Below are 25,570 nucleotides of genomic sequence, written 5' to 3'. Positions count from 1 at the left end.
TCACCAAGTCACGTGCCTTAGTTTGTGGGGAAGAACTCTCCTTGTGGGAGTGTTAAACAGTGGGAGGCAGAGGGTGGCACATTTGGGAGGGCTGCACAATCCCCCTTAGAGATTTTTCACTTGGTAGTTCTGTACTCGAGTTCTGGATGCGGGAAGGAAAAGAGAGGAGCTGGGAAGGCAAGAAGGGTAACAGAGCTTGGGAGCAGACAGAAACCAGGGTGAAGAATCTTGCAGGATGAATCTCCCAGGAGCTCTCTGCATGGACAGGCAAGGCTGTCCTTCCTTGGAAATGTTGATGCAAACGTCGTGGGAAGCATCTGGTGAAGCACTTGGGCTGCCCAGGGGAGCTGTGGCATCTGCCCTGCTGGAGTTTGAGTTTGTTAAACCAGAGGCAGAGCAGTCAGGGCTGGATTAGGCAGGATTGATCCCTTTGGGAAAAGGGAATGAGTCTTGCTCTTTGCATCTCTTCCAACTCCATTTGCCAGGATTCCCTGGTAGCTGAGAGCCTTATGGACAAGCAAACAGTCGAGTCTTGTTTAATGGAGTTGTGCTTCTCTTGCAGGCAAGCAAGTCTGTGCACATGCTTGATAAGGAAAACAGCCCCTGCCACCTCCTGTAGGGGCTGAAGCCACTGCTTGTTGCAAAAAGTGAAATCCTAAAGGATTAGATGTGGGAAATGGTCACGAGCCAGCTGTTAGGGGGAAAGTGGGCACTCACAGTACAGCCAAAAATAAGTGACAGTCAGATTTCATCAGTGGCATCCAAACCAACATAAAAATAGGCAAAATAATTAAATTATCTGTCTGAAAAGCAGTGGCCCAGCAGCGTTAGAAGAGCATCTTTCACTTGCTGTGCTCTTGAATCATCTCTAAACCTGGCATGTCGCTATCCATCAGGGAAGAGCCCAGCCATTTCCTCCAGGATTTGATGACCAGCATGGGTCTCATCTACCTTCTTCCAGAAGGTTCCTTCTTCCAAAATCCTCCTTTGACTTTGGGCAGACCTACTCCAGGCTCAGCCAACAACCTTTTGGAAACAGTCCCATGATTTTGTAGAGATAAATAGGAAAGGAGTTACTATTAAATACGGACATTCATGAGCTTTCCAGACCATCTAGAAAAATGAAGACAATGCTCTACATGTGTGAGCTGAGGAGGAAGGGGGATGTCTCTTTTTTTTCTCTGCCCTACATCATATCAAGTCCACTAAAGCCACTAAAGAATCTCTAGTGAAGTCTGTTCAGCAAACTGTCCTGGAACTGGCTCCATTTGGTGGAAGATCACTGAATTTTGGGTCATGAGAACACAGTGGCATTTTCTTCTGTCATGAAAAGAATGGGTGGTGGCAGAAGAAGTGTCTCTGTTCCACCACTGTCTGAGTCTTAAAATGCCAGATATTGTTAAATAAAACTCAAGAACTGTGTCCATCTCTATTTCTGGCTGTTTCATAGTAAGTGGTGACAGTCAAATAGAGAGGCTCATTTAAAGTGGGGAAAAAAGGCTTCAAATCCTTGAGTTACTCTGAGATTTGAGTCTTCTCTGTTCATTTCATAAGAGCTCCCTTACACCTTGGATAAGTTCTCTTTACCTCTTTGCTGGAACATCTCACAAGGGGAGAGAAGACAGGAGAGCAGGGGAGGTGGAGACAACATTGACTTGATGATTACGTGGCATCTTCTTCATCTTTCAAGCAGATCAGCCTGGAGTTCATAGGAAAAGGGCCAGGTTATGCAGTTATGATGTCCCCGTGGTTCTCAGCCAGCACCAGGCTGTTCCAGGAGTCCTGTTTGGAGCTGGTTTGGGGAGACTGGCTCATGGCTGACTGGTAAGCCTGGGGGGAAAGCTTCAGAGCTGAGATCGCAGGGTGAATGGATGATCCATGTCCGGACATGGCAGAGACTGAGAATGCCTGTGGAAAAAAGAGAATGCAGTGAAAAAAGCTTCAAACCTTAGAGGACCATGTAAATCCATTTAGTGTGGGCTGGTGCTGTTGTAAAAAATGTGTCTGGATTTACTGCAGGGCTGGAGATTTGCTGCACCCTATGTGGGATACTTTGGGCAGGCTCTTCCCTCCTGTCTCCCTTTCTTTCTAGTTCTAGAAACGCAGAATGGTTAGGGTTTGAAGAGACCTTAATGATCATCTCCTTCCCACCCTTGCCATAGGCAGGGACACCTTCCACCATCCCAGATTGCTCCTGTCCAGCCTGACCTTGGACACTTCCAGGGATGGGACACCCACAGTTTCTCTGGGTAACCTGTGCCAGGGCCTCACCACCTCACAAGGAAGAATTGCTTCCCAATATCCAATCTAAACCTCTCTCTTTCAGTTTGAAGCCATTCCCCTTTGTCCCATCACTCCATCCCTTGTAAATAGTCTCTCTCCATCTTTTCCTGCAGCCTCCCTTCAGGTGCTTAACAACCTAAGTAAAGTTATGAGGATGTTCTCCCCATGTCTACCACCCTATTTCCCTTTTTATTTTTTTTCCCACTGCTAACATCTCCCCTCAGTACCTGAGAAACAGGGCTGGGGTGCCCATAGTGAGATGACAGCCCAGGTTCTGTTTTGATGGGGCGCATTTCCTCGGTGGTCGTGGTGCTGCTGCTGCTGCTGCTGGTGGAGCTGGTGGTCGGGGTAAGACTCTCGCTGCTGGATGGGCCTGGGGTAAAACCAGAGGGTAAAACAGGCTCTTTCCAAAGAGCTTTCAAGCACAGAGTTGTGCTCACTTCTGGGTAGAAGTGAGTGTGGTAAAAATGAATTTTAAAATAGTTGGAAGGGTATTCAGGTATTTAGACATCTCCCATTTTTTAAAAATTCGCCTGTTTTATCATTGGATCTCTCTAATTTGAGGGCACTGTGGTTAGAAATACAAGTGCACACACAAATACAAATAATAAAATAAATTTCTTCATTCAATACTTACCTGCTGGTGCCTTTGTTTTGTTAAGGTTCTTAGGCTTGCGTTTCCTCGTCTGAATTCCCTCTTTTCTCATGGCTAAAGGCCTTGGGACCTGTGAGTCCAAATAAAAAAGCACATTGTTTTCTGAATGTCCTTAAGGTCATCTAAGAGAACATGATTCCAGTTCTAACTTGTGGTCCAGCTGGTTTAATTGAAAGCAACAACAAAAAGGAGCCCAAATTCCCTGGTCAAGGGAGATTAAAGATGTGCATCCAAATGGGAATAAGAAGATCACACCATGGTATTGAGTGTTTTAGGGCCAGAAGGGAACTACAGCTCATGTGTTTGTGCTTCTGACTTGGCTCTTTTACTAAAATGCCTAAATTTATGTGGGAAGAATCCGGGCCTTGTTTCATTAGATTTTAAGACTTATTTGCAAAGGCGACCTAATTAGTAAGTGAGAAGTGCCCAGCATGTACACCCCCTTGCAAGAATAAACACAACGTGACCTTGAGGGGGACTAAACCCAAAAGGACAGCAGGAAAAGCAGCTCCAGGAGAGCACAGAGCTATGTAAAGAACCCAGCCCCCAGCCTGGTGCCACGAGCAGCCTCCCACAGCCAGGATTTACCCCGTGGAGCTTCATGTAGAGCCCGCAGGCGTTGCAGACGGGCTCCCCCTCGGCGTTCCTGCGCCACAGCGTGGTGGTCGTCGTGTGGCAGTTGGCACAGGAGAGCCCAACACGGCGGGATGCTGACTGTGGGGACAACAGAACAAGGAAACAGTGAGCCCTGCAGTGCCCTCACCAGCTGCACCCCACATCCCAACCAGCTCGCTCCACCACGCCTCAGGGTTCCCTCTCCTCTTGCCTCTCGTATTTTTCCGGCTTTTTATCTTTTTGCCCCTTTGCAATTGTCCAACTGCATCTTTCTGCCCCTCTTGCCTTTCCACTGACTCCAGGAGGTCTCAGCTATCCTAGGCCATCTCAGGTGCCACCAGAGACATGAAATAGAATCATTGGAAAAGACCTCCAAGACCATCGAGTCCAACCTGTGACTGATCACCACCCTGTCACCCTGCCCAGGGCACTGAGGGCCACATCCAGTTGTTCCTTGGACACCTCCAGGGATGGGGACTCCAGCACCTCCCTAGGCAGCTCCAGCCGATGCCTGACCACTGTTTCAGTGAGGAAATTCTTCTGGATGTCCACAGTAAACCTCTCCTGGCACAGCCTGAGGTTCTCTCCTCTCATCCTGTCCCTGTTCCTGGCAGCAGAGCCCAGCTCCCACCTGGCTGCCCCCTCCTGTCAGGGACTTGTGGAGGGCCAGAAGGTCCCCCCTGAGCCTCCTTTGTCCAGAATCCCACATCACCTGAACAGAGCCCCAGATCTCCAGCAGCTCCAGTGGCAGCTTAGAGACTCCCTGCACATGCACCCACCTACCCTAAGGTGTCTGGATCTCAGACCATCCCGCCTTTTCCAGCTCCCAAGCCCTTACAGGCATCGTGGCTATCCCAAGAAAATGTGATCAATTCCATAAATGTTCCATATTCCTTGCTGGCTTTGTGCTATGTTGTTTATAGAGCTCAAGGGGAAGATAAAAAAAGAGAAGCTTCCAGCAGTGTTTTCTTCCTCTTGATAAAGAGGGATAATTAATAGGAAGTCTCACTAATGAATTAGGGAGCAGACCCAAAGTTCCTTTTCTGGGTGAACTGGTTTAGTCAGGCTCAGAAGGCAACAGGAGAAAGCACCGGGCTTGAGGCCATATAAAATACAAGTTTAGAGCTGAGAAACAGTGGGAGGTGGAGGAAGGAAAAGCCACATCGTCCACATCTGCCTGACTTTTGCCATCATCCTTCAAAGCTCAGGCCTTAGAGGCCAGTAAATGAGAGAGGGAAGGTCCTGGGTGCCGGGTGAGATCCTGCCTGGATCATTGGGACTCCGGAAAGGCGTTTCACAAGAGGGCGCTCGGTGCCCGTGGCTGCTGGCAGCGCTCAGCCTGCCCGTGTCACTTTGTCACTCTCGGGGGACGCCTGGGTTTGGGCACAGACAGGGTTACAAAGGGCGGTGTGGGGATGGAGCCTCGTGGAAAACAAGGAGTGTGGAAATCTGGCTTTCCGGTGGCTGCTTTTAGCTTGGGTTCATGATCAGAGAATGTTAAGGTATCATAGAATGTTGTGGAATCATAGAATTTTAAGGGGGTAGAAGGGATCTTAAAGCTCATCTAGCCCCACTCCCCTGCCATGGGCAGGGACACTTTCACTATACCAGGTTGCTCAAGGCCTTATCCAGCATGGCTTTGAACACTCTCAGGGTTGGAGCATCCACAGCTTCCCTGGGTAACCTATTCCAGAGTCTCACCACCCTCACAGAGAAAAATTCTTCCTAATACCAAACCTAAATTTCCCCTCTTTAAAGTTGTACCCATTGCTTCTTTCCTGTTACTCCAGTTCCTGATGAAGAGTCACAGATTCCCTGTAGGACCCTTCAGGTACTGGAGGGGGCTGTGAGGTCTCCACAAGACCTTCTCTTCTCCAGGCTGAACTGTCCCAAACTTCTCAGCCTGTTGTGATGGACTCATGTCACTGGGGATACAGAGACTTTCCCAAAACCCCTCACCAAAACATGCATGGAGCAGCAGAATATCAACTGAGCCCACAGAATCATGGAGTGGTTTGGGTAGGGAGGGACCTTAAAGATCAAGTTCCACCCCCTGCCATGGGCTGGGACACCTTCCACTATCCTAGGTTGCTCCAAGCCCCATCCAAACTTGCCTTGGGCAATTCCAGGGATCCAGAGGCAGCCACAGCTTCTCTGGACAACCTGTGCCAGGGTCTCAGCACCCTTACAGGGAGGAATTTCTTCCTAATATCCCATTCAAGCCTACTCTGTCTGTTTGAAACCATTCCCTGTTGTCCTGTCATCCTTGTAAATGGTGTCTCTCCATCTTTCCTATAGGCTTCCTTCAGGAAAGCTGCAATAAGGTCAACCCAAAGCTTTCTGTTTTTCAGGCTGAACAATCCTGTTCCTGTCCCCCAGGTGCCTTGTGCACACCCCACCCTGACCCCAGAGGCATTGGGATGCCCTGACCTGCCCTACAATGGGGGCTTCACCTCATACAACAGATATGGGAGCAGAGTATCCAAAATAGAAATCCAGAAAAGTCACCATGAAGTGAGGGGCTCACCCAGCAGTGACGAGGGATCCCTGTGGATACTGTTCTGGAACTGGAAAGAGTTGCCATTCCTCCAGATATCCCCAAATCACCCTGTGTCCTACAGCCCCTTCCACCGCCTGCCTGAGTGTCTGGAGAACTGCTCTGGGCAGTAGCAGGGCTTGGAGTATCCCAAGCATGAGAAAATCTGTTTTGAAAGTCTGGACCTCAGCTGGGCAGATGGGAGTCGAAACACCCCTGGCATCTCCAGCTGGCTGAGATTTCTGTGCCTCCTCCTCCCACAGGTGTGATCTGGACTTACCAGCCTCCTCTGGGGTTTGAACAGGGGCCGGTTGATGCCGTTCATCTTGTGGTAGAGCCCGCAGGCGTTGCAGAGGTAGTGCCCCGTGCCGTCCCTCCTCCACAGCGGCGTGGACATGGCCCCACAGTTGACACATTCTCGCCCCTCGGAATAATCATCAAAAAATTCTGCTGCCAGGATGGGAGAGAAGGGAAAAGACTTCGTTAATTAGGTGGCTGTACCTGTAATTGCTGCTCTGCTTCTCAGTTAAGCCCAGAACAGATATTTCAAGAAATCACAAATGTTCAGATTTTATAGGTTGCAAGAAATAGATTTTATAGAAATCTTTTGCAAGAAACAGCTCTTTCTTTCCCAAGGAAGCCCCCCTGGGATTATTGGGAAGAGGGACTCCTTTCCTTGCCATGGCTTCAGGACTTCTGTGGCAGCAGGGATGTGCTGGGACACAGATACCAGGAAGCTCTGATATTATCAATTTTCCCTTCTGCTCTGATGTTATCCAATTTTCAAGATTGGCCATAGCCAGGGCAAGCAGATCGGGGCAGGTGAGCAACCCTGGTTACAATCAAGGCAGATTCCTGAGACCGTGGATAGCCACAAACCCCACAGAGCAGACCTGCCCAGAGCTCAGGCAGCTGCACCTCAGAAAACTATTCCATGTGCCCTGGTCCCCATGGGAATGCTCCTCACCCAGCCCCTCTGCTGGGGGGAATGGCTGCCGAGAGCCAAGGGGAGGTTCGTGTGCCTTCACCCCATTCTCTGCACAGAAAACGTCTCCTGAGGTGCAGGAATCCACAACTTGAAGGAGTGGATGTAGATGTGAACCTTCATGTGCAACTTGAAGGTTCCCTGCCCATGGAAGGGGGTTGGAAATGGATGGTCTTTAAGGTCCCTTCCAACCCAAATTATTCCATGGTTCTGGGATTCAAACCCCAGCTCAGGCTAACAGCTAACAGGGATTGTTGGGAATTTATGTGTGTTAGAGGCTCAGCTTTTGATAGAACTCTGTATTGTGTTTGATGCCACACTCCAGGACTTGCTGCATTCACCCACTGCATTCCTGGTACATCCTTCATTGGGGCTTGGCTGTAGCTGGGATTTGAGGGACAACTGGGCATGGGGTGATAGGAGAAGGGGGAATGCATTTAAACTGACAGAGGGCAGGGTTAGGTCAGATGTTAGGAAGAAATTCTTCCCTGTGAGGGTGGGGAGTCCCTGGTGCAGGTTTCACAGAGAAACTGTGGCTGTTCCATCCCTGGAAGTGTCCAACACCAGGGGGGACAGGGCTTGGAGCAACCTGGGATGGTGGAAAGTGTCTCTGCCCATGGCAGGGGGTGTGGAATGAGATGAACTCTAAGGTCCCTTCCAACCCAAACCATTCTGTCATTCTGCACTGGGCTGGGCCAGTCCAGTCCCTCTGGCTGTGACAGGACCAGGAGGCTCAAAGGTCAGCACAACACAGCTCAACTGCATCATCATCCTTTGGAAAGACACTGCTCCCTCCCCGTTCCATGCAAACCCTTCCAGAAACCAAGAACTTCACTGTATTTTTTGTCCACCTGCTTTTTACACAAAAATCTCAGCTTCCTGCTGGAAGACAATTGCTCCCCAAGGAGCAAACCAACAAAATTTGGCTTCTGGCTGAGTTGTGCCTCAGTCCCATGTGGATTCTCTGATGTCTAGCAAGGGTTATGTTCAGACGTGGCCTTATTTTCTCTTTTCCCCAGACTATTTTTGGAAAATCTGCAGGAAACTGCATAACTGTGAAGCAGCCAAAGGACAAAAAAAAATTAATGAAGTGGCGCCAGTTAGCAGAGACAAATATTCACGTGAGCTTAATTCTCCCTAGGAAATCTGGCTAAAAATGGCAGGAGATTACACCATGTGCCCATGGGGAAATGGTAGAGAGCAGTAATTTATTGTACCTAAGCAGCTCTGGATCCAGAAAAGCAGGAATCCAGTATCTTCCCAGCAGTTTGGGAAAATCTCACTACCCTGGGGCAATTCTGGTGGTTTCAAGAAGATGGGAATCCCTCCAGGTGATTTTTGTCCACATGGATTCAGTGATGCCATAACCCTCACTTTCACCCTTAAAATGACAATTGAGTCACAGCCAAAATCTAGATCAAATAAACTTCCTTTGAAAAGAGAAGGGATTGGAACAGCTGGTCAGGAAAGAACTCATTTCCTTGAAAAATCTCAAGAAAGGAAAACATTTCACTTTTTTTTTTTTTCATCTTAGAAGTTGTTGAGGTTTTTGATTATAATTTTCCAAAGAAAAAGCCAAAGTATTTTTGCAGTAAATTTTTCCTGTAAAAAATGCATTCTTCTTCGAAAATAATTCAGTACAGAGTTGTGGACATAATCCAGGGAGAATTTAGCAGAGCAGAGGTAATCAAAAAGGTAACAGTTAAAACTTGAGTGATTTGAGTTGTGCCTGTGACTAATTACAAAATACAGTCTTTCTTGGAAATTTTTCCACCAGGAAACCAAAATATAAAAGTTTTTATTAAAAGACAAAGAAGAGAATTCCTAACAGTCCCTTGGAAATGTTAAGAATTGGACTAGTTCTTAATAAGAAGGTCCCTCAAAAAAATGTCAAGTATGGATTTATTTCTGCTTTTAGAAAAATGTAAGTCTCCTATCTGCTGGCAATAAATAATTTATTGCCAAAAGTTGTGTTATTTCCCAAGAGGGGGACACCCAGCTCCAATGCCACGATATTTTCAGTGTTGTTTTCTCATCAACATCCAAAACACCAGTGCATACCTGCCTGGAGACCTGCTCTCTTTTCCCTTCTGCATTTGACTGATATTCTTCCTATTTCTTTGGTTGGGTTTTGGGGTTTTTCCCCAGTTTCCTTGGGATTTGGACTGGAACATCTATCTCAAGGGACTTCCAAAAAATCACAGAATGATTTAGGTAGGAAGAGACTTTAAAGCCCATCTCATTCCAGCCTCCTGCCATGGGCAGGAACACTTTGAAATATCCCAGCTTGCTCCAAGCCCCATCCAAACTTTCATTGGTTGAAGTTTCCATAAGTCCCCTTCTGCTTCCGTGGCAATAACATTTGTGAGACTTTCCCCTCTCAGCTGCAGGCAAAGGTGATCCTTGTGGAGGTTCATAAACAGGAATCATTGGTGTTGGAATCAGGGAAGGGACAGACTTTGTTCCCAGGGGACACCGAGGCTCCAGCAATGGGCGGCTCTCCCTAATCACAGCCCCTATCAGATGGGTGTGTCCCCTCTGGGCACCACCCAGTGCTGAGTCAGATGACACCCGCCAAGTGCAGCCTCATTAAAAATATTCCTGCATCCTGGAGAGCTCCTTGACCTCGAGAGATATCACCTGGAGGAGAGATATCCTCACCTGCCTCAAAGAATGCTTTGGGATGGCACAGGAGGTGTCTTGAGCACTGCTGTAAGTTGGTTTAGAGATGATGATATGGGATTGGTGCGTGTCATTTATTGAACAAAAGGTGTTTGGGCCCTAAGGAAGTGGGAAACAAGGGACTAGATGTCTTTCTAGAGGAAATTATATTTTTATAATTGTTATTTTGTATATATACAATTATATATATATTCATAGCATCAGTGAACTCCAGAATGAAGTTGCCACGGGGAGTTTTCTGAGCTGTCATTCTGGCCACACGTCCCCCCTGCTCTGTAGAATCCTGAAGATCTACAAAATAATGAGAAAGGGTCACCTGAAGACCTGCAGCTTGTGCAGTTTGATGTGGGTGGGTGTTCAGGACCCAGGAAACCAAAATGTTCCCAGGGCTCAGAGCCCACAGGAGCTGGGATCTCCAATCAGACTGAGCTAAATTGGGCATGGAGGTCACTGGGCTTCAAATGCACTAATTGTTTAATTTGTCACTGTTATTAATAATGGGGATTAAGGAGACTCCCCAGGAAAAAGCAGCAAAGTGTTTCCTTGGCTTCTGGCTTGGGGCTGGAGCTCTAAATCCTGGCATTATGAGATCCCCTGACACTTATTCCTTGTACTTTGCAGCCGGGAAAGGAAACGTTTATTCAGGCAGCAAATGGCCCGAGCAGCTCCCGGAGGGCCCTGAACAATGAGGGGGGAAGGAAAGGCTCCCCCAGTCACACTCAGGGCAATAATTTCCGTTCTGTGGCACAGGAGCCGCTGCCTGATAATGGAGATTTATGGGTCCATCCGGTGACCTCTGGAATGGCCTTTCTGCTGGAAAGATTTACTCCCCCTCCCAAAGCCAGGTACAGCCAGCACTGGGACAGGGTTGAGGGAAGGATTTGCTGATCAGGCTGAGAAGGAGCCTCATGTGTGCTGAGTGTCCTCATCTTCCTCTTTGAGTGTTCAGCTTCCCCACGTGCCTTTGCCAAGCCCTTATCTTGTATCTTGGGATCATTCAGTCCTTTTTATGGGCTGGGTCCCTGGTGTTGGCTAATCCTGATGGCCTTCTGCTTAATTCTTCATAAAACCCTGCCTTTAGTCAATGAAGGAGCTTCTCACATGAAAGCAGATCATGAAATCTCACTGAATGACCAGTGGAGAGAATGGATTGCGTCCCATCCCTATCCTGGTCATCAACTTGCTGTGTAAATTGAGATTTTTTTTCCCCTCACATCTACTGTTTATGAGCACTGCAAGGTCCCCAGGGCAGGAAATGTCATTTGTGTGTTGCACAACAGGCTGCTAATCTTGGGTGAGGCCTTGAGTATGCTCATGTCAGAAATACTTTCCACAATGGGATATCCAGTCCCCAGGGAGCCAGGAGTGACTCCTGAGTGGGACACAGGGGTCTGGTAGGGAAAAAAAAGAATTCTTGGATGTGGCCCTTCTTGACACTTGGTCGTTGGGAGGGATCCTTCACATCCACTGAGATCAGCCTGTATGGACAATGCTGAGGTCATCAAAAAAGCAGATTGGAGCTGTTCCTGCCAGCCCACACCTCCAGCACCTCTGGCTTACCAAAAGTCTCAGGAATTTTGTCTTCCCAAGCAGGAGAACCAGATATCCACGTGCAACTCAACCCAAGGCTTGAGCCTGCAGCGTGGCTTGACTTTTTCCTACCATCTTTGCAAACCCCAACTCTGCCAGCCTAGCACTACGTCCATGCCTGAGTCCAGAACTTTGGGCTTTCTTTAGGAACCCATCCCTGGAAGTGGTCCAGGCCAGGCTGGATGGGGCTTGGAGCAACTGGGACAGTGGAAGGTATCCCTGCCCATGGCAGGGGGTGGGACTGGATGAGCTTTAATGTCCCTTCCAACCCAAACCATTCTGTGATTCTGTGATTAAATCTCTTTGCACAGGGGAGATCATCTTGAATGCATAAACCTGATGGATCAGGAACCTAAGGAATAATAAGAGAAAAAGGAAGGATTTTGAATCCTTCAGTTCAGAGCCAGCATCCAAATTATGAATTTCTCTTCCCAAATTATCCTTTGGAAAGGGACAAAGAGCCCTCCCTACCCTGGTTTGGGATCAGACCCTCCTGCATGAGAAACAACAAGGTTGTCTTCTACTTCCCTCCTACCCCCTCCTGCTTTCACCCTCTCTGGATGGAAAGAGACTTCCATTAATATAGCACTGGAGTTTTGTTTACAGCTGGAGAGATATTTGATATCAACAGTTCCCCCTGCAGAAGTGTCTCCTCAACCCAATGAAGCAACTCAGCAAAGGAGGAACTGTCCTTCAAACACAGCCAGGCCACTTAGAGGCTCTAAACACAGCCTGAGAGCAGTTTTCCCAGCAGAGAAGCAGTTTCCTAAAACAATTTGTTATGATAAGAGGTGAGAGCCACGATCCTGTGTATACACAAACCCCAAATGGACTCTCGGGGGCACTCGCAGCTGAGGCAAAGGACATGGACACCCTGGAATCCCACCCAGGACACCCTCACCTTCTGCTTCAAGGGACAGCCACAACAGCATGCCAGGAGATACAGGATTTACCATCCCCAGCCACTCTGTCCCAAATCCCAAAATTGTTCCCATTAAAAAGTGGCAGTTTGGAAATCCTTCCAGCCTTTTGGGGTCCTTTAAACCAGAGCTTTGCTGCAGCTAGAGGAGCTGAAAGTCACATATTCTTTTTCTTTGGGATGGGTTGAGATTTTCCATGAATTGCGTGATTCCAGAAGTGGAAGTTTCAAGGGGAAAAACCCACCAAAAAGTTTCTGGTCAGATCACATCCCAGCTAAAAGGGCTCGTTGGTCCAGGACTGGGGCAGAGAAGGAGAAAAAATGAGAAGAAACAAAAGGGGAATGGCCAGGGAGTGACAGGGCAAATTTTAAATGCCCAGATTTATGCATGGGGGAGCTCTGTAGCCAAAGGAAAGCTGTAATTGAGCCTTTCCTTCGTCCATGGGGACATCACCACCTTGGCACACAGCCTGGGATCAGAAAGTGAGGATGGAGCTGATGGAGCCAAGGGTGTTTCTATAAAAACAGGTTTTGCTCATTGGCTTTTCCCTCTCTGCTTCCTCTTCTCTTCCTGTTTCCTCTCAGGCAGAATTTGGGGGAAATTCACCCAGGGCTTTAGAGATTAATGGGATCTAAACACAGGGAGAGCAGGACAGTGCCTGTCTGAGCAGTGCCCATCTCTGGGCTGGGAGCTGTGGGAATGTGGCTCCCTGCTCTCCCCTGGTCTGGGTTAAGAGAAGGCATCACCCATGTGATTGAGGATCTGCAGGAAGTGGGGAACCAGGTAAATTCCCCACACTTAGACAGAAACATGCTTTCGAGCAAAAAGCATCATTGTGCAGCCTCACAGAAATGGCTTGGTGCCATCCCAGAAAGTTTTAGGGTTTATCTGCCACATCTGTGGTGGAGAAAATGGTAACTGTGTACCCAGTTAGCTGCCTGGGCCAAACACTTTTCCCTCTGAAAACATAAAGACCCTACTTATTACTGAGGAAACATTCACCGTACAGTCTGGCTTTCCAGAAGGCAAAAAAATCTGCTTTTTCCCCAGCTTTGTGAAACACCACGGCGAGACATTTCCCGTGCAACCCTTCCCAGGCCAAATGTTTCACGTCAAGGCAAAGGGAACATTGTGTCCCTCCCCTGCAGCACTCCCTGCTCTGCCTGCAGCAAGCCAAGGTCTGTGGCACACACCATTGCCAGCAGCCAGGAATACTCCTTTTCCTTCATGGATATGTTTTCTGCGCTTTGAAGGACGGTGGAGGTGGAAGCAGCCAAAGGACCAGCTGAGATCATGTGCAGGAGGGCCATGATGGGAAGGTTGGGCAAATTCTGGGCCTGGCTTGGAGCTGAGTCTTGGCTCTGCATTAGGATGCCCTTGAGCAAGGCTTTTCATCTCGTGGTGACGCTGTCCTTTCCCTGTGACAAGGAGTGACACTGGAGGGGGGCAGAGGACAGCTTTCAAAAGCTGGAGAAAAGAAATGGATGGAAGAAGGGTGGGTGGAAACAAGCTGGTTTCCTCTAGATCAGATCTAAACACTACTTTGGGAAGGGGCAGAAGCTGGGGGTATGGCCAACCTAGTTGCTTGGAAAAGCAGTGACAGCTCTTCAGCACACAAAAACCGCCAGAGCCCAAACCATCCAGCCTCATGGTTATCACAGAGTGGAGAGACAGTCCACACACACACTGAAGGACCATGTCCCACATCCCAAAGGTGCACAGCCTGCTCTGAAGGAGACAGGAATGCAGACATCCCTGAGGGTCTTTTGGTGGGAGCCTCTTGGCCACCTTTTAGAGACCAACCTGGTGTCCAACAGCAGCTTCTGCTGACTGTCAAGTTGTGCCTGAGTGAACTCCCACCCACCAAGGTGACCTCCCCTTCCTTACTCCTCCTTGCAGTTCTTACACTTGTAAATATCTGAGGCTCCTCTGATAAACAGAAGATTCCTCCGCTTATCGACTGTCCAAATATTTTTTAACAAATCTCAGATTAGCATGGAGAGCCCAGGGAATGGGGAAGATGGGGTCAGCCTCAGCCTGGAGTCTGCTTGGCAGGAGGCACCTGGAAATGGTCTTTCTCTCTTTTGACAAAGGAAAAAGAGCCACAGCCTTGCCCTCCTTGAAATCTGGCCCATCTCCAAGTGGATGTGCCCATTGAGACTCTTCTTTGATAGCCTCAGGGAAGGGACAGTGGGGAAAAAATGAAGAGGATCAGAAAAACTTGGGATTTGCAGTGCCATGATCCCTCCTGTCTCTGAGTTGGGAACAGGTAATGGATCATGTGCAGCCGTTCTTGGTGTCCCCACAGGGGACCACAAGCAGGTGTGCTGTGGAGTCCTGCCAAGCTGCTGCTCTGTGGCTGAGCCATGGGAATTGCCTTATGGCTGCAGGGTAACCAGTGAGCCAGAGCCAGCCACTGGGGAGGTTTGGAAGCCTGACCCTAAGCCCAGCCAGCAGTCTGGCCACGTTCAAATGTTCTGAGACCCCAATCACACCCAAACTTCCTCCCAGGAACTGCACCAGGAGAGGCTGGGCTCAGGCTGAGATGGTCTGTGCTCGGACCATGCCAGGGTCTAACAATTACCACAGAATCACAGAATGTCCTGAGCTAGAAGGGATCCACAGGGAACATTGAGTCCAACCCCTGCCTCTGCACAGGACAACCCCAAGATGATTCTTCACCAGTGACTGAAGATTATGGTCTGTTGGGTTTTCATTAGAAGATGAGGGAATATCCATCCTTGGGCATTCCAAAGCCTCATCCACATGCCCTCAGCCACTGCTGAGTTGGTTGTCCTGCTCAGGATCTTAAAAAGTGCATTTCTACAGTCCTACACCTCCAGAAACCCCAAGTTTGTGGTGTTTGGGTATTTTTTTTTCCCCAGATCAGAAGAATAGACATTTATCTAAAGCAAACAGGCAAAATCTTTCTTGTAGAAATACAATGATACAATTGTATTATTGTTATTATATTTGTGGGCATGTGGTATACATATATATAAACAAATATATTTGTATATATACACCTAACATGTCCTAGTATCACAGAATGGTCTGGGTTGGAAAGGATCTTAAGCATCATTAATTCCAGACCCTCTTCCATAGGCAGGGATGCCTGGGATGTCCTTGAGAATGCCACTGTAGCAAGTTAAGAATCATCTCCAATCAATTTTTTCTGGTTTTGCTATTAAAATTATTATTATTCTGTGACCATGTAGAACTTAGCTATATAGAATAGTGTGCGAATATATATTTATATATATGTGCCCAAATGCACACATGTATATTTAAAAAACCCCTAATTTTATATGTGTAAAACACATATGATATATTAAAACACCTCACTTTATAAATACAAAACACATCTATACCATGTGCAGGAATATATGGAATATGTAGGACTGCTCCACATATACAATCCCTCCCTGAGCACGACAGCACTGACCAATACTGACACATTCAAACTCCAAACCCCTGTCCCAGTTTTGTTCTAATTTCACTGATTTAGACACAGGTTCTGCCTCCAGTTCAGAGCTGTTCCACTGACAAATCCCACTCAGAGGAGCTGCACCAGCACAAGCCAGGCCAGATCCCGGCCTCCCAGTGGGACTCCAGCCAGGGACAAACAAAAAGGTGTTTACTAGGGCTCATCACGTTAGAGGGGACAGTGAGTTTGTCTAACCCCTGGCCCTTCTCTTTTCCTCTTTTATTAGTTATTCTGGATGTTAAGTCAACTCAGCCCCCGAGCGGGGCGGGAGGAGGGGATGATAAAGCATCTGCAAAGGTCACTTCGCAGCCCAGGCCAATAAAACGGCAGGTACCGAACTTATCAGGGCCACATATAACTTGCAGTTTTTCTAACTCAATTGATTGGACTTTTTATCTAAAATAACAGGCATTATAAGATAGGCGAAAGTCGAGATAAGGAGGAAAATTGAGTAGCCTCGAATCAAGATCAGCCTGGGGACAGGTTCAAACTCCCACACCTGCCCCAGAGGAATCAATGAAAGTTTCTTGGCGCCGTCCGCTCGTTTTGAAATGCTGCTGGAGTTGGGTGAACTTTGAGACTGCGGCGTTTATTCTGTGATTATAATTAACCTGCTCACCCGTTGTTATTGATTTGTGTGGAGGGAGGTGCCAGAGCCTGACTGGGATGTGGGTTTGGGAATAGAAGTGCTCGGGGAGAGCAGGCAAGAGTGAGACCCTTCCCTGGCTCGAGGCAAAGGGAACAGGGTGAAATCCCCCTCCTGCTTGTGGTCTACTTATTTTGGGAAATGAAAAGACCCTCAAGGCCAGATCTTCATGTCCAGAGGGGCAGGATAAATTACAGCGTCACTCATCTGTCCCAGAAAAATAATGAAGGACTGAAACGTGGGAGAAGTCATACCCAGCATCCAGAGCATCATCTCAGCCCAGAGGAGCGTGAGGAAGAGACATCCCACCCCCAAGCCAGCTGCCCCTCTCGTGCTCCACACCACCCAGGCATGTCCCAACCCAGAGTCCTTCCCAGCAGCCAGCCCCCCAGGCAGGCAGCCCCTGGGGCCAGCACTCCCTTCCCAAAATAATCTCAGACATCTGGGACCACACGTCATTTGGAGGAGTCCTGATGTCTGGGGCTCAGGGCCTCACTGATTTTTTTTTTTTTTTTTTACAGCTCCAGCACTGTGAGCCCTGGATGTTGAATAATAGTGGCTCCCTGGCTTGCAAATCCAAGAGTCTGGCTTGGAAAGTCATTGGAGTTTGAATAATAAATATTAGATTGGGTTTTCTTTTTTGTTTTTTTTTTTTTGCCTCGTCTAGGATTTCAGCATGAAGGAATCAGCTTTTTCCAGCCTCCCCCTTGCCCAGGAAAGCTTTTCTTTCCCTTTCTGAAAGAGCAGAGCCTAACATATGATAACAGGACTCCGGAAGCTGGAGCTTGAAGGAAAATTGAGGTGCACCATAGCACAAGGGCTGGCAACACCCAGGGGTGGGCAGCTGGGAATCCAGCAAGAGGGAGATGTCTCCTGAACTGTCTGGAGGTGTTTGCAGAGCCAAAGGAGGCCCTCGAGGTCAGAGGACAGCCTGGAATTTGCTTAAATATTATGAACACAGGGAGCTCCATGTGGAAATTCCAGGAAGAATTGGCAAAACCTTGCTTGGAGGGACTGGCGTGACCTCATCCTCCCTCTCTGCTTCAGCTCTGTCCCCAAATTTGTGTTTTAACCTTTTGGGAGAGTCTGATGGCAATGGGAACCCAGCCCCATCCCAGGTCCCTGTAAATGTACCGTGCTGGAAGCATTGTCCAGCAGCAAAGGACTGAGCTCTGGGAAGGCAAACAGGAACAGCGAGCAGCATCCCACCACGGGACCTCTCCTGAAATGCTCCCCCAGCAGACACCAACTTAATTCCCAGGGATTAGGAGGAAGCATTTCCAGGCAGTGATTTTGTCGTCCCAGATTCAGAAGCAATCCAGTACCAGTCCCTGGTGGAGACGGGAGATCAGCCCTGCGGGATCCCTCATCCGGCTGCCCTCGCCCCACCTCTGCTGGAAAAATTATTAATTTTTGGCTTTCCAGGAGTTATTTCTTTTCCTCTTTTGCAAATAAAATTAATTTCCGAGTCGCTCTCAAGTCTGGTGTGAGTGGTTCGAGCCCAGCTGGCTCCGATAAGGGTCTCACAAGCTTTAGGGGTGACTAAAAATAATTAAAAAAACATCCTGAATTCCTTCATGCTGCAGCGTATAAATGAAGTCGCCACTTCTCAGGAAAGAAAGGAAGGTCCCACTGGATTTTGGGGTTTCACCTCCCTGAGAACACATGTAAATTCCCATGTAATTTGCAGTGGGCTGAGTTTCTTCCTATAGAATCTATTTGCGTGGGCCTGATCCTGCACCAGCTCCCAGTGAAATGCCCTGTGCTTTAATTCAGGGATGGCTTCAGCTCTGAGCAAGGAATGTGGGTAATTTTGAGGTTGTTTTTATTTTGTCACTGTTTTTTCTGGTTTTTTAGGGGATGGCTGATCTTAAAACCTGAGCAAGTTTGGCCTTAAAAAGACAGAGAAAGCAAAAAGAGATTGGAAATACCCAACTTGCTCCCCCCAAACAAAGACTTCATTCTACAATTAGGTATCCACCTCATTAAGCAAAAAAACCCCTCTGTGCCAGCAAATAATTGAGAAAAAAATTAATCACTGGGCACTTCTTGGAAAAGAAAAAATTATTTTCACTTCCAGTTGACGCTGCCCCAAATTTGGCTTTAAAACCCAGGTCTTGCCAAAACCCCAAAGCTGAAACATTTCAGCGCTGACGACGGGGTCAGATCTGCATCCAACTTGGAAAATCTCTGCCTGGCTCTTCTTTTGGAGCACACCCAGCACCCGCCAGTTCTTTTTTTGGGGGATGAGAAAATCCAGCCCGAGCTTATCGTATTGAAAAAGAAATTGCCGCCGAGCGCTGCGAGCGTTTAGAAAGGTGCAAGAGCGCGGGGAATGCTGCAAACTCAACGCACCCCGCAGCAAGGAGCTCCTGGAAAAAAGGATTAAAAAGGGGGGAAACGGGAAAAAAATGGAAAAAACCCTGATATTTTGGAGTAGGTTTGAAAACATGGGCGTTTTCAAAAGGGCCTTTAATGCCCCTCGTGCCAACGGTGCTGGGGTTATTTTCGAGCGCTGTCACGCAAGTGCAAGCACCCGTGTGTGGGAAGACCTCAGTGCTCAGGCCTGGCAGATAATTGGGTTTAATTTGTCATTACAGATGTATTTACAGCTCAGGCCTGGTCACCGTGACCGATGATGTGGGGAAGCCTTGGAAAGGCAGGAGGAGTTTTCATATTTTGCCATAATGTGGGATGTGATCGCAGACAGCTGCAAGAGTTCTGGGCCATGAAGGAGAAAGACAGCTTTTCTTAAAATGAAAAAAAATCCTCAATCCAACCTTATAATGAAATTTGCTTCTATAATTTGGGTTAATTTGGCAGGTCAGAACAAATTCTCACCTATTTCCCTGGTTATTTAAGCAGTGTTTCACACTCGCACACCAAAGGCGAATTTAAACCTTCCTGCCAGACGGCAGCGTGGATTCCGAACCGCCGGCAAGGTGAATATTTGGCATTTCCAGATATTCCCATCTCCCTTTTTGCAATCCCACAGGCATAATTACACACATTCCCCACTCCAAAGGAACTCAGACCTGTAACAACCCAACCTGGCCATTACAATGGAAGGGTTTTGGCAGCGTAATCACATTTTTCGGGATCCCATGTCCCCAAAACGTGTGGCTGGTGCAGCAAAAGTCTGCATTTCTGCCTTTCCCTCCCAGTATCAGCAAAACTTTCTTTCCTAAGGCTATGGACTGACCTCTTGAGGTAGATTCCCACCTGGTTTTGAGCCCCAAAGGGGAAGCAGGCTCTTTGTGAAGTTTTTTACAGTTCGGTTGCAAAATCCTTGAAGAACTCAAGATTTCAGCTTCCTTTGCCCTGTGAATCCCCAGGAGTGTCACCGAGCAGGGGGAGATCCCCGAAAATCCCATTTCTGCACCTCCTTTCCAATAAGGAAATTGCAGGGAGGGAAGGACACATCAGGCTGGTGTGCAGACTTGGGAATAAAACCTCTCAAAGTTGATATATTTGCATTCCTTTTTTTCCATATGCTTGCAAAGCTCCGCAGGACTCAAGGAGCAAAAGTTCCGGCCCAGAGCCCCGCACGAAGGAGAAACAAAATTTCTGAAGGTTTTGGGATAACATAATCAACTTTTAAAAATTGAATTTTCTTTAAAATTGCACCTTTATTTTAATATCGTCCCTCAGAAACAACAGGCTGCCAACCTTCAGGCACATAAAAAGCCACTTTTTCACCCAGTTTGGAATTCTATTTGATATTTGGTGCTTTGTCAGTGGTTTTTTCCACACATCCTTAAATTTTCAGAGAGAAATGGTTTGCCCTTTCAAAATACCCCTCTGTATTTGGCAGAACCAGTTTTGGGGAGCCCCTTTCTGCCGGCCAAGCCAAGGGTTTCCCATCATCAGAAGAGCACAGAGGTGTCAGGATTGGGCCTGGTTTCCTTTGGAATACTCTGCCTAATATACCCTCATCTGTTTCCAAGAATTTCGCCTCTTTCCCTTAAAATTTCTGGCAAAAAAAATGTAGAGAGAAAAATATAAGTTGTCTCTTAAAAAAAAAAAAATATTGCTGTTATTGTTACAGGGATAAAGAAATGCATATGGATGGGTGAAAAATAATTAATCCTGGTTTAATAAAGTCTTAGATTAAGCACCACCATCCACTGCCTTAAGTTTTACTGCTCTACAAAAATTTGTGAGCTTTTATATTATATACTACCCCATGGCTGTTCTGTGCAAAATAAGCTGCACTTGGTAATATAGTGCAATTTTAAGTAAATAATTGAATTATTAATAGGGGTGACAGAGTGCCCGTGATGGTGTTATTTTTATTATTATCACTGATTTATTTGAAATTTAAATTCTACTGCTTGGGGGGGCTTGGAGAGGGGAATAAACATTTGTGTGCTCAAGCTTGATCTTGCTCAGAGATTAGAAACCCTCATTCTGTGGGTTTCATCCCAAATCCCAGACTGACGGGTGACAATTGAATTAGGACGGAGAGCAGAAGGTGGATTCAGACCCGGACGGGGGGAACAAAGCCCTGGGCGAACCTTCCCCGCCGGCGGGGCTGGGGTGAGAAATGCGGCCGCTTGCGAAACGGGGGATGCAGGAAAAGGCAGACAAGTCCAACAGCCCCTCCCCGATGTCCTACAACCCCTCCCGATATACTACATCCCCATCCCGATATCCTACAGATCCATCCCGATGTCCTACAACCCCATCCCGATATACTCCAGCCCCATCCCGATGTCCTACAACCCCTTCCCGGTATCCTACAGTCCTTCCCGATGTCCTACAGCCCCTTCCCGATGTCCTACAGCCCCATCCCGATATCCTACAGCCCCTTCCCGATGTCCTACAGCCCCTTCCCGATGTCCTACAGCCCCATCCCGATATCCTACAGCCCCTTCCCGATGTCCTACAGCCCCTTCCCGATGTCCTACAGCCCCATCCCGATATCCTACAGCCCCATCCCGATATCCTACAGCCCCTTCCCGATATCCTACAGCCCCTTCCCGATATACAATAGCCCTTCCCGATGTCTTACAGCCCCATCCCGATGTCCTACAGCCCCTTCCCGCTGTCCCACATATTTTTCTGCCATCCTACACTCACATCCCTCTGTCCTATGGCCCCATCCTAGCATCCTAAGGTCCCATCTCTCCAGGATCAGGGACAGAACGATGCTGGGACTCCCCTCTCATCCCCTGCCACCCCACAGGGACCAGGCACCTTGTCCCTGGGTGTGTGGGGAAGGTCAGGGGCTGCTTGTAGGGGCAGAGGGTTGTAACAAATGCCAATGAATCACTGGAAATGTCAGCGCCGGGATGCGACAGGGCAGATCTCTTAGCGTCCCTGTGGGAAAGCTTAAGATCTGGTTCCCAATCTCTCCCCCACCAGCAGCAGAAAGGACATTTTCCAACCCAGTGTCTGCTCCAGGCTTTGATCTTCCCAGATGCTGCTGCTGTGTTCCAGCAGCGCCTGTTTGAGGAGCCCTGACTTCGATTTGGCCAAAAAAAAAAACAACCCAAAAACCCAAAAAGCGCCCACCAGGAATACCCGCAACCCCGATTTACCCCCAACCACAGCAATTCCTCCGCGGTGCCACAGCGAAAGTAAAATCCCCGCAGTGAGCAAAATGAAATTTGGGATCGGAGTGTCCTTCCCCAGGCTCGAAAGATCCAGGGGCAGCGAGGAGCTGCGGGATGGATGCGCTCGGAGCCCCGTGCCGCCCTCCATCCCCGCTCCCCTCCGCCCGGGGAAGGGGCAAGAGCCAAAATGCCCATCTAGGGTAATTTTGGGAGCGATTTCAAGAGATTTTTGGTGCTGGCGGGGAAGTCTTTTGAGAGGGGATTCTGCGGCTGGTCCTTTTCATGGCTCATTAAGTCGGGAATTCGCAGTAACTCCATCCCAGGCAATGCCTGGGGCAAGTTCACTGCCGCGACCACAGGGTCTGATCCTGCTCTTCAGGGTAATGAAATCAGTCACCAGACTTACCCTGAAAAGCCCAAATTTGGCATTTTGAACTCACATCGGGGAAAGTTTGCCAAACGGGCCCGTGCGTTTTACCCATCCTTCCCAGTGCTTCATACCACGGTTTAACCCAGGCAAAAATTCCTCAATTTAGGGCAAAACAAGAAGATTTGTATTTCTTTTAGTGTTATTTTCTTCGAATACGTTTTCACTAATCTTTTCCCTGTGTGTTGCTTTATTGTTACAGAGATATATTTATATAAAACAGGGAGGAAAACGTCATGCCTAATTATATAGACAGGGAATTCCTGTCTGCATATTCAGCTATAGCTGCCTATACTTGATCTTTATTTTTAAAAAATCGTAATAATTAAAAATTTAATGACACCCAGAGGTGGTCTGCATTTAGCGCTACTCGAAGGTGATGGTTATTTCTGTGAAAAAGAAAATCAGAGCGCTGAAAATATTTATATTTCACACATTTAAAAGGATTGCGTTTCCACCTTGAGATTCCTCGCTGTGCAGAGAATAAAATTACTTTTAGCCCTAAGAAAAGGCAAAGAAGGAGTCAACTCCACCGTTCCAGGGATTTCTCAGGTGCTGACCAGGCTCGGATGTGGAATTAACGTGTGTCTGTGATGGGAATAATCCACAGCGATGTCCCCTCCACTACATCTTTCAGTGCCTTCAGTTTTCCAGGGTTTTTTTACCCTTAAAATCATGAAAATAAAACCATTTCCCAGCTCAGAACCCCACAGCCAGCCTCTACATGCTTGACTCAACCCCCTCGATGCCCAAAGCATCGCTCGGCTTCAGGGAGGGACCCGGCAGCGGCCGCGTCCCGACTCAGGGGGGGAGAAGTGGGAACGGGGCAGGGCTGGACCTAAAACTCCTTCCCGGAGGAGCTGCCTTCCAAAAATCCTTTTAAAACTCACCAGCTCTCAGGCAGTTCATTTTATTTTGTTTTATTTTTTACCAAAACCCAAGCACTTTTGCTTTAAAATTCGAACGCTTTTCCATATCCAAGGCAGAGGCGTAATTAGCGCCGTGCTAATGAATCCCGCGGATTCGGCCGCGCTGCCGAGAATCCGGCACCCGAGTCAGGACCTGGCTGTGGAGTCTCGGCTTTTTCCTTTTCATTAAAACCCATCTACTGCACTGGCTCAACTCATCCGTTCTTCCCAGTGCTATTTAAAAACCTTTTTTTTTTTTTTTGCCACCAAAATGCAGCAAAAACCACCACGCTCAAAACCCCCAAATCCCCTTGCGTTTAAAAGCTGATGGGTGTTTCTGCAACTGCAATTCTTCATTTGCATTATTTTGGGTTTAGGGTATTTTTATTATTAAAAGCCCTTCTGAAATCACCGCAAAAAAAGGTGATTATTTTCCTCCCCCCAAGGAAGAGATGGCACCATGGTAAAATACAAATATTCATACGTGCTTACTGATATTCAATTAATACTTGATTTTTTAATTAATCCTGATTTTTTTCTCTGCGATCTGCCTTCTCACGGCTTCCAAAAAAAATCGTCTGATTGGCTAAAATTTTATCCTTATTCTGTTCCTCGTGTTGAGAAATTTTCTAGCACCTAAAGAAAAGCACAAGATGTTGGCAAGGCCGAGCCTTCACCGATGCCCAACTTTCCTTCTTTTAACAACTTAAAATAATGCTAAAGACAACGCAAATCCCGATGGAAAAATCGCCCTCCAAAATTCAGGTCAGAGAACACAATCGTAAAATAGATCTGCAGACAAATTTGAGGTGTTTTCTTTGTTAACCCCGACCCCAAAGCCAACAGGAATACCTTCATGGAGAGGAGGCGGGAAGGAAAAAAGGGTTTATGCAACCACCATGCACAGATGTGCCTGCATTTCTCTCTCCTTTTACCCCTCTTCCACCTCACGAAATATAAAAGCAGTATTTTAAGCCATTTGGACCAATTCTTCGCTGTAGGAACCAGAGGAATTTAATGAAATGAAAGGATCCGAGACTGGACTGGGCACGAGAGATCAGGGTGAGGATTTTTGGGGTAAAGAGACTCAGAAATACCAGGGTTTCGTTGTTCAGATGTGCCCGAGTTCCCCGAAAAGCACCATTATAAATGTGGATGCATTTCTTTTAATCCTTCTCCATCATCTCTCCCACCTCAGCTCTAAATTTCTCTCTGCTCTCCCTTTTTGTAGCCCGACCTTTCCAAAAGAATTTTTTAAAAGACCAGAACTTAAAACAGCCCGAAGGGAAGATTTGGAATTCATGGACCCAACTTTGCTTTCTCAATGCTCCCAGTTTAACACCTAAAGCCAGCGCAGGAAGGGGCTGCCTACGTGTCCATGGAACATCGTGGGGATAATTCAAATTATCCCCATCAGAGCCCCTAAATCCCCTCTGAGCTACTCGAGGAGCCAGCAGGCCCTCGCTCCAGAGCTCGCCCCATCACTCCTTGCCGCTCCGGGCCTGCCCTAAATTTCCTTTACTTTTTGGAAACTTTGAGGATGTTTTGGAACAATGATTTTGCAGAATAATTAAGAATAAGGACCCCGATGTTTTCCAGACAGAGAGGCCACTCAGATAGCGACAACCCCAAATATTCCGAATTCCTCCCTCCAAAAACCAAAACCTACGCACAGAGGGGTCCGTGCCCCAAAATCTGGGGGGGTAACGGGGTGAAACCTCCCCTCCCATCTCCCAGCCCCGTGCTCACCGATGTTGGCGTGGCGGGCGGCCGCGGGCGTCCCTCGGCTCTGCAGGTTGTGCAGCATGGGGCTGTCAAAGGGCGACGAAGTCCAGGTCGTGGCCATGTCGGGGCTCATGTAGGCCGGGTAGGGGCTGGAATAGGAGCTGCCGAAGCCCCTGCCGTACTGCTCCCTCCCGTTAGCAGAAAGGTTCAAGGAGCTGCTGTAAGCCGCCGCCGCTTCCCGGGAAGAGGTGGCCGGGATGGGGGTGCTGGTGGAGAAGGAGAACCGAGGTGACACGGGAGGGTGAGAAGATCCAGGGTTGTAAGCGGCGCTTTCGGCTCCGGGTTGAGTCCAGATGGAGTGGCTGGAGTGGACGGGGCTGCCTTGCTGGGAAGAGGCGCTGCTCTGCAGGTAGGGCAGGCTGGGGAGCATGGAGGTGACCCTCGTGGTGGGCACATAGACGGGGGACGCTGCGGCCGCGCTGTGCATGAAGCCACCTGCCCCCTCGTACGCCGGAGGCCCGGGGTTGGCTGCCATGGCTAAGCTCTGGTACAT

General features: G+C 48.1%; 1 protein-coding gene across 2 annotated transcripts; it reads right to left on the bottom strand.

Annotated features, from left to right (window-relative positions):
* Positions 1–1,725: 1,725 nt before the first annotated feature.
* Positions 1,726–25,570, bottom strand: GATA4 (GATA binding protein 4). Of its 2 annotated transcripts, none has more exons than XM_054291750.1 (6): positions 25,042–25,570; positions 6,370–6,539; positions 3,527–3,652; positions 2,921–3,008; positions 2,511–2,656; positions 1,726–1,908 (listed from the first exon to the last, which is right to left on the bottom strand). In XM_054291750.1, exons 1-6 carry the CDS (start codon positions 25,568–25,570, stop codon positions 1,726–1,728), a joined length of 1,242 nt encoding a protein of 413 aa, XP_054147725.1. The 2 variants fall into 2 exon arrangements, with proteins under 2 accessions (XP_054147725.1, XP_054147726.1); XM_054291751.1 differs by having other exon boundaries at positions 6,370–6,536.

The sequence above is a fragment of the Melozone crissalis genome, unplaced genomic scaffold, assembly GCF_028551555.1.
Source record: "Melozone crissalis strain CALT ecotype California unplaced genomic scaffold, PUWL_Pcris_2 ptg000106l_1, whole genome shotgun sequence".
Classification (NCBI taxonomy): Eukaryota; Metazoa; Chordata; class Aves; order Passeriformes; family Passerellidae; genus Melozone; species Melozone crissalis.
Note: the sequence above shows the minus strand (reverse complement) of the source record. Positions and strands in the feature narration are given on the sequence as shown.

Bases quoted from the DNA above. Each gene is read 5' to 3' on its own strand.
- GATA4 (XM_054291750.1), bottom strand. From the start codon at position 25,570: ATGTACCAGAGCTTAGCCATGGCAGCCAACCCCGGGCCTCCGGCGTAC. The intron at 3,009-3,526 runs GTAAATCCTGGC...TTGGACTCACAG, and splicing joins TCTACATGAAGCTCCACGGG to GTCCCAAGGCCTTTAGCCAT. The intron at 1,909-2,510 runs GTACTGAGGGGA...TTTTTTCCACAG, and splicing joins ACCCCAGCCCTGTTTCTCAG to GCATTCTCAGTCTCTGCCAT.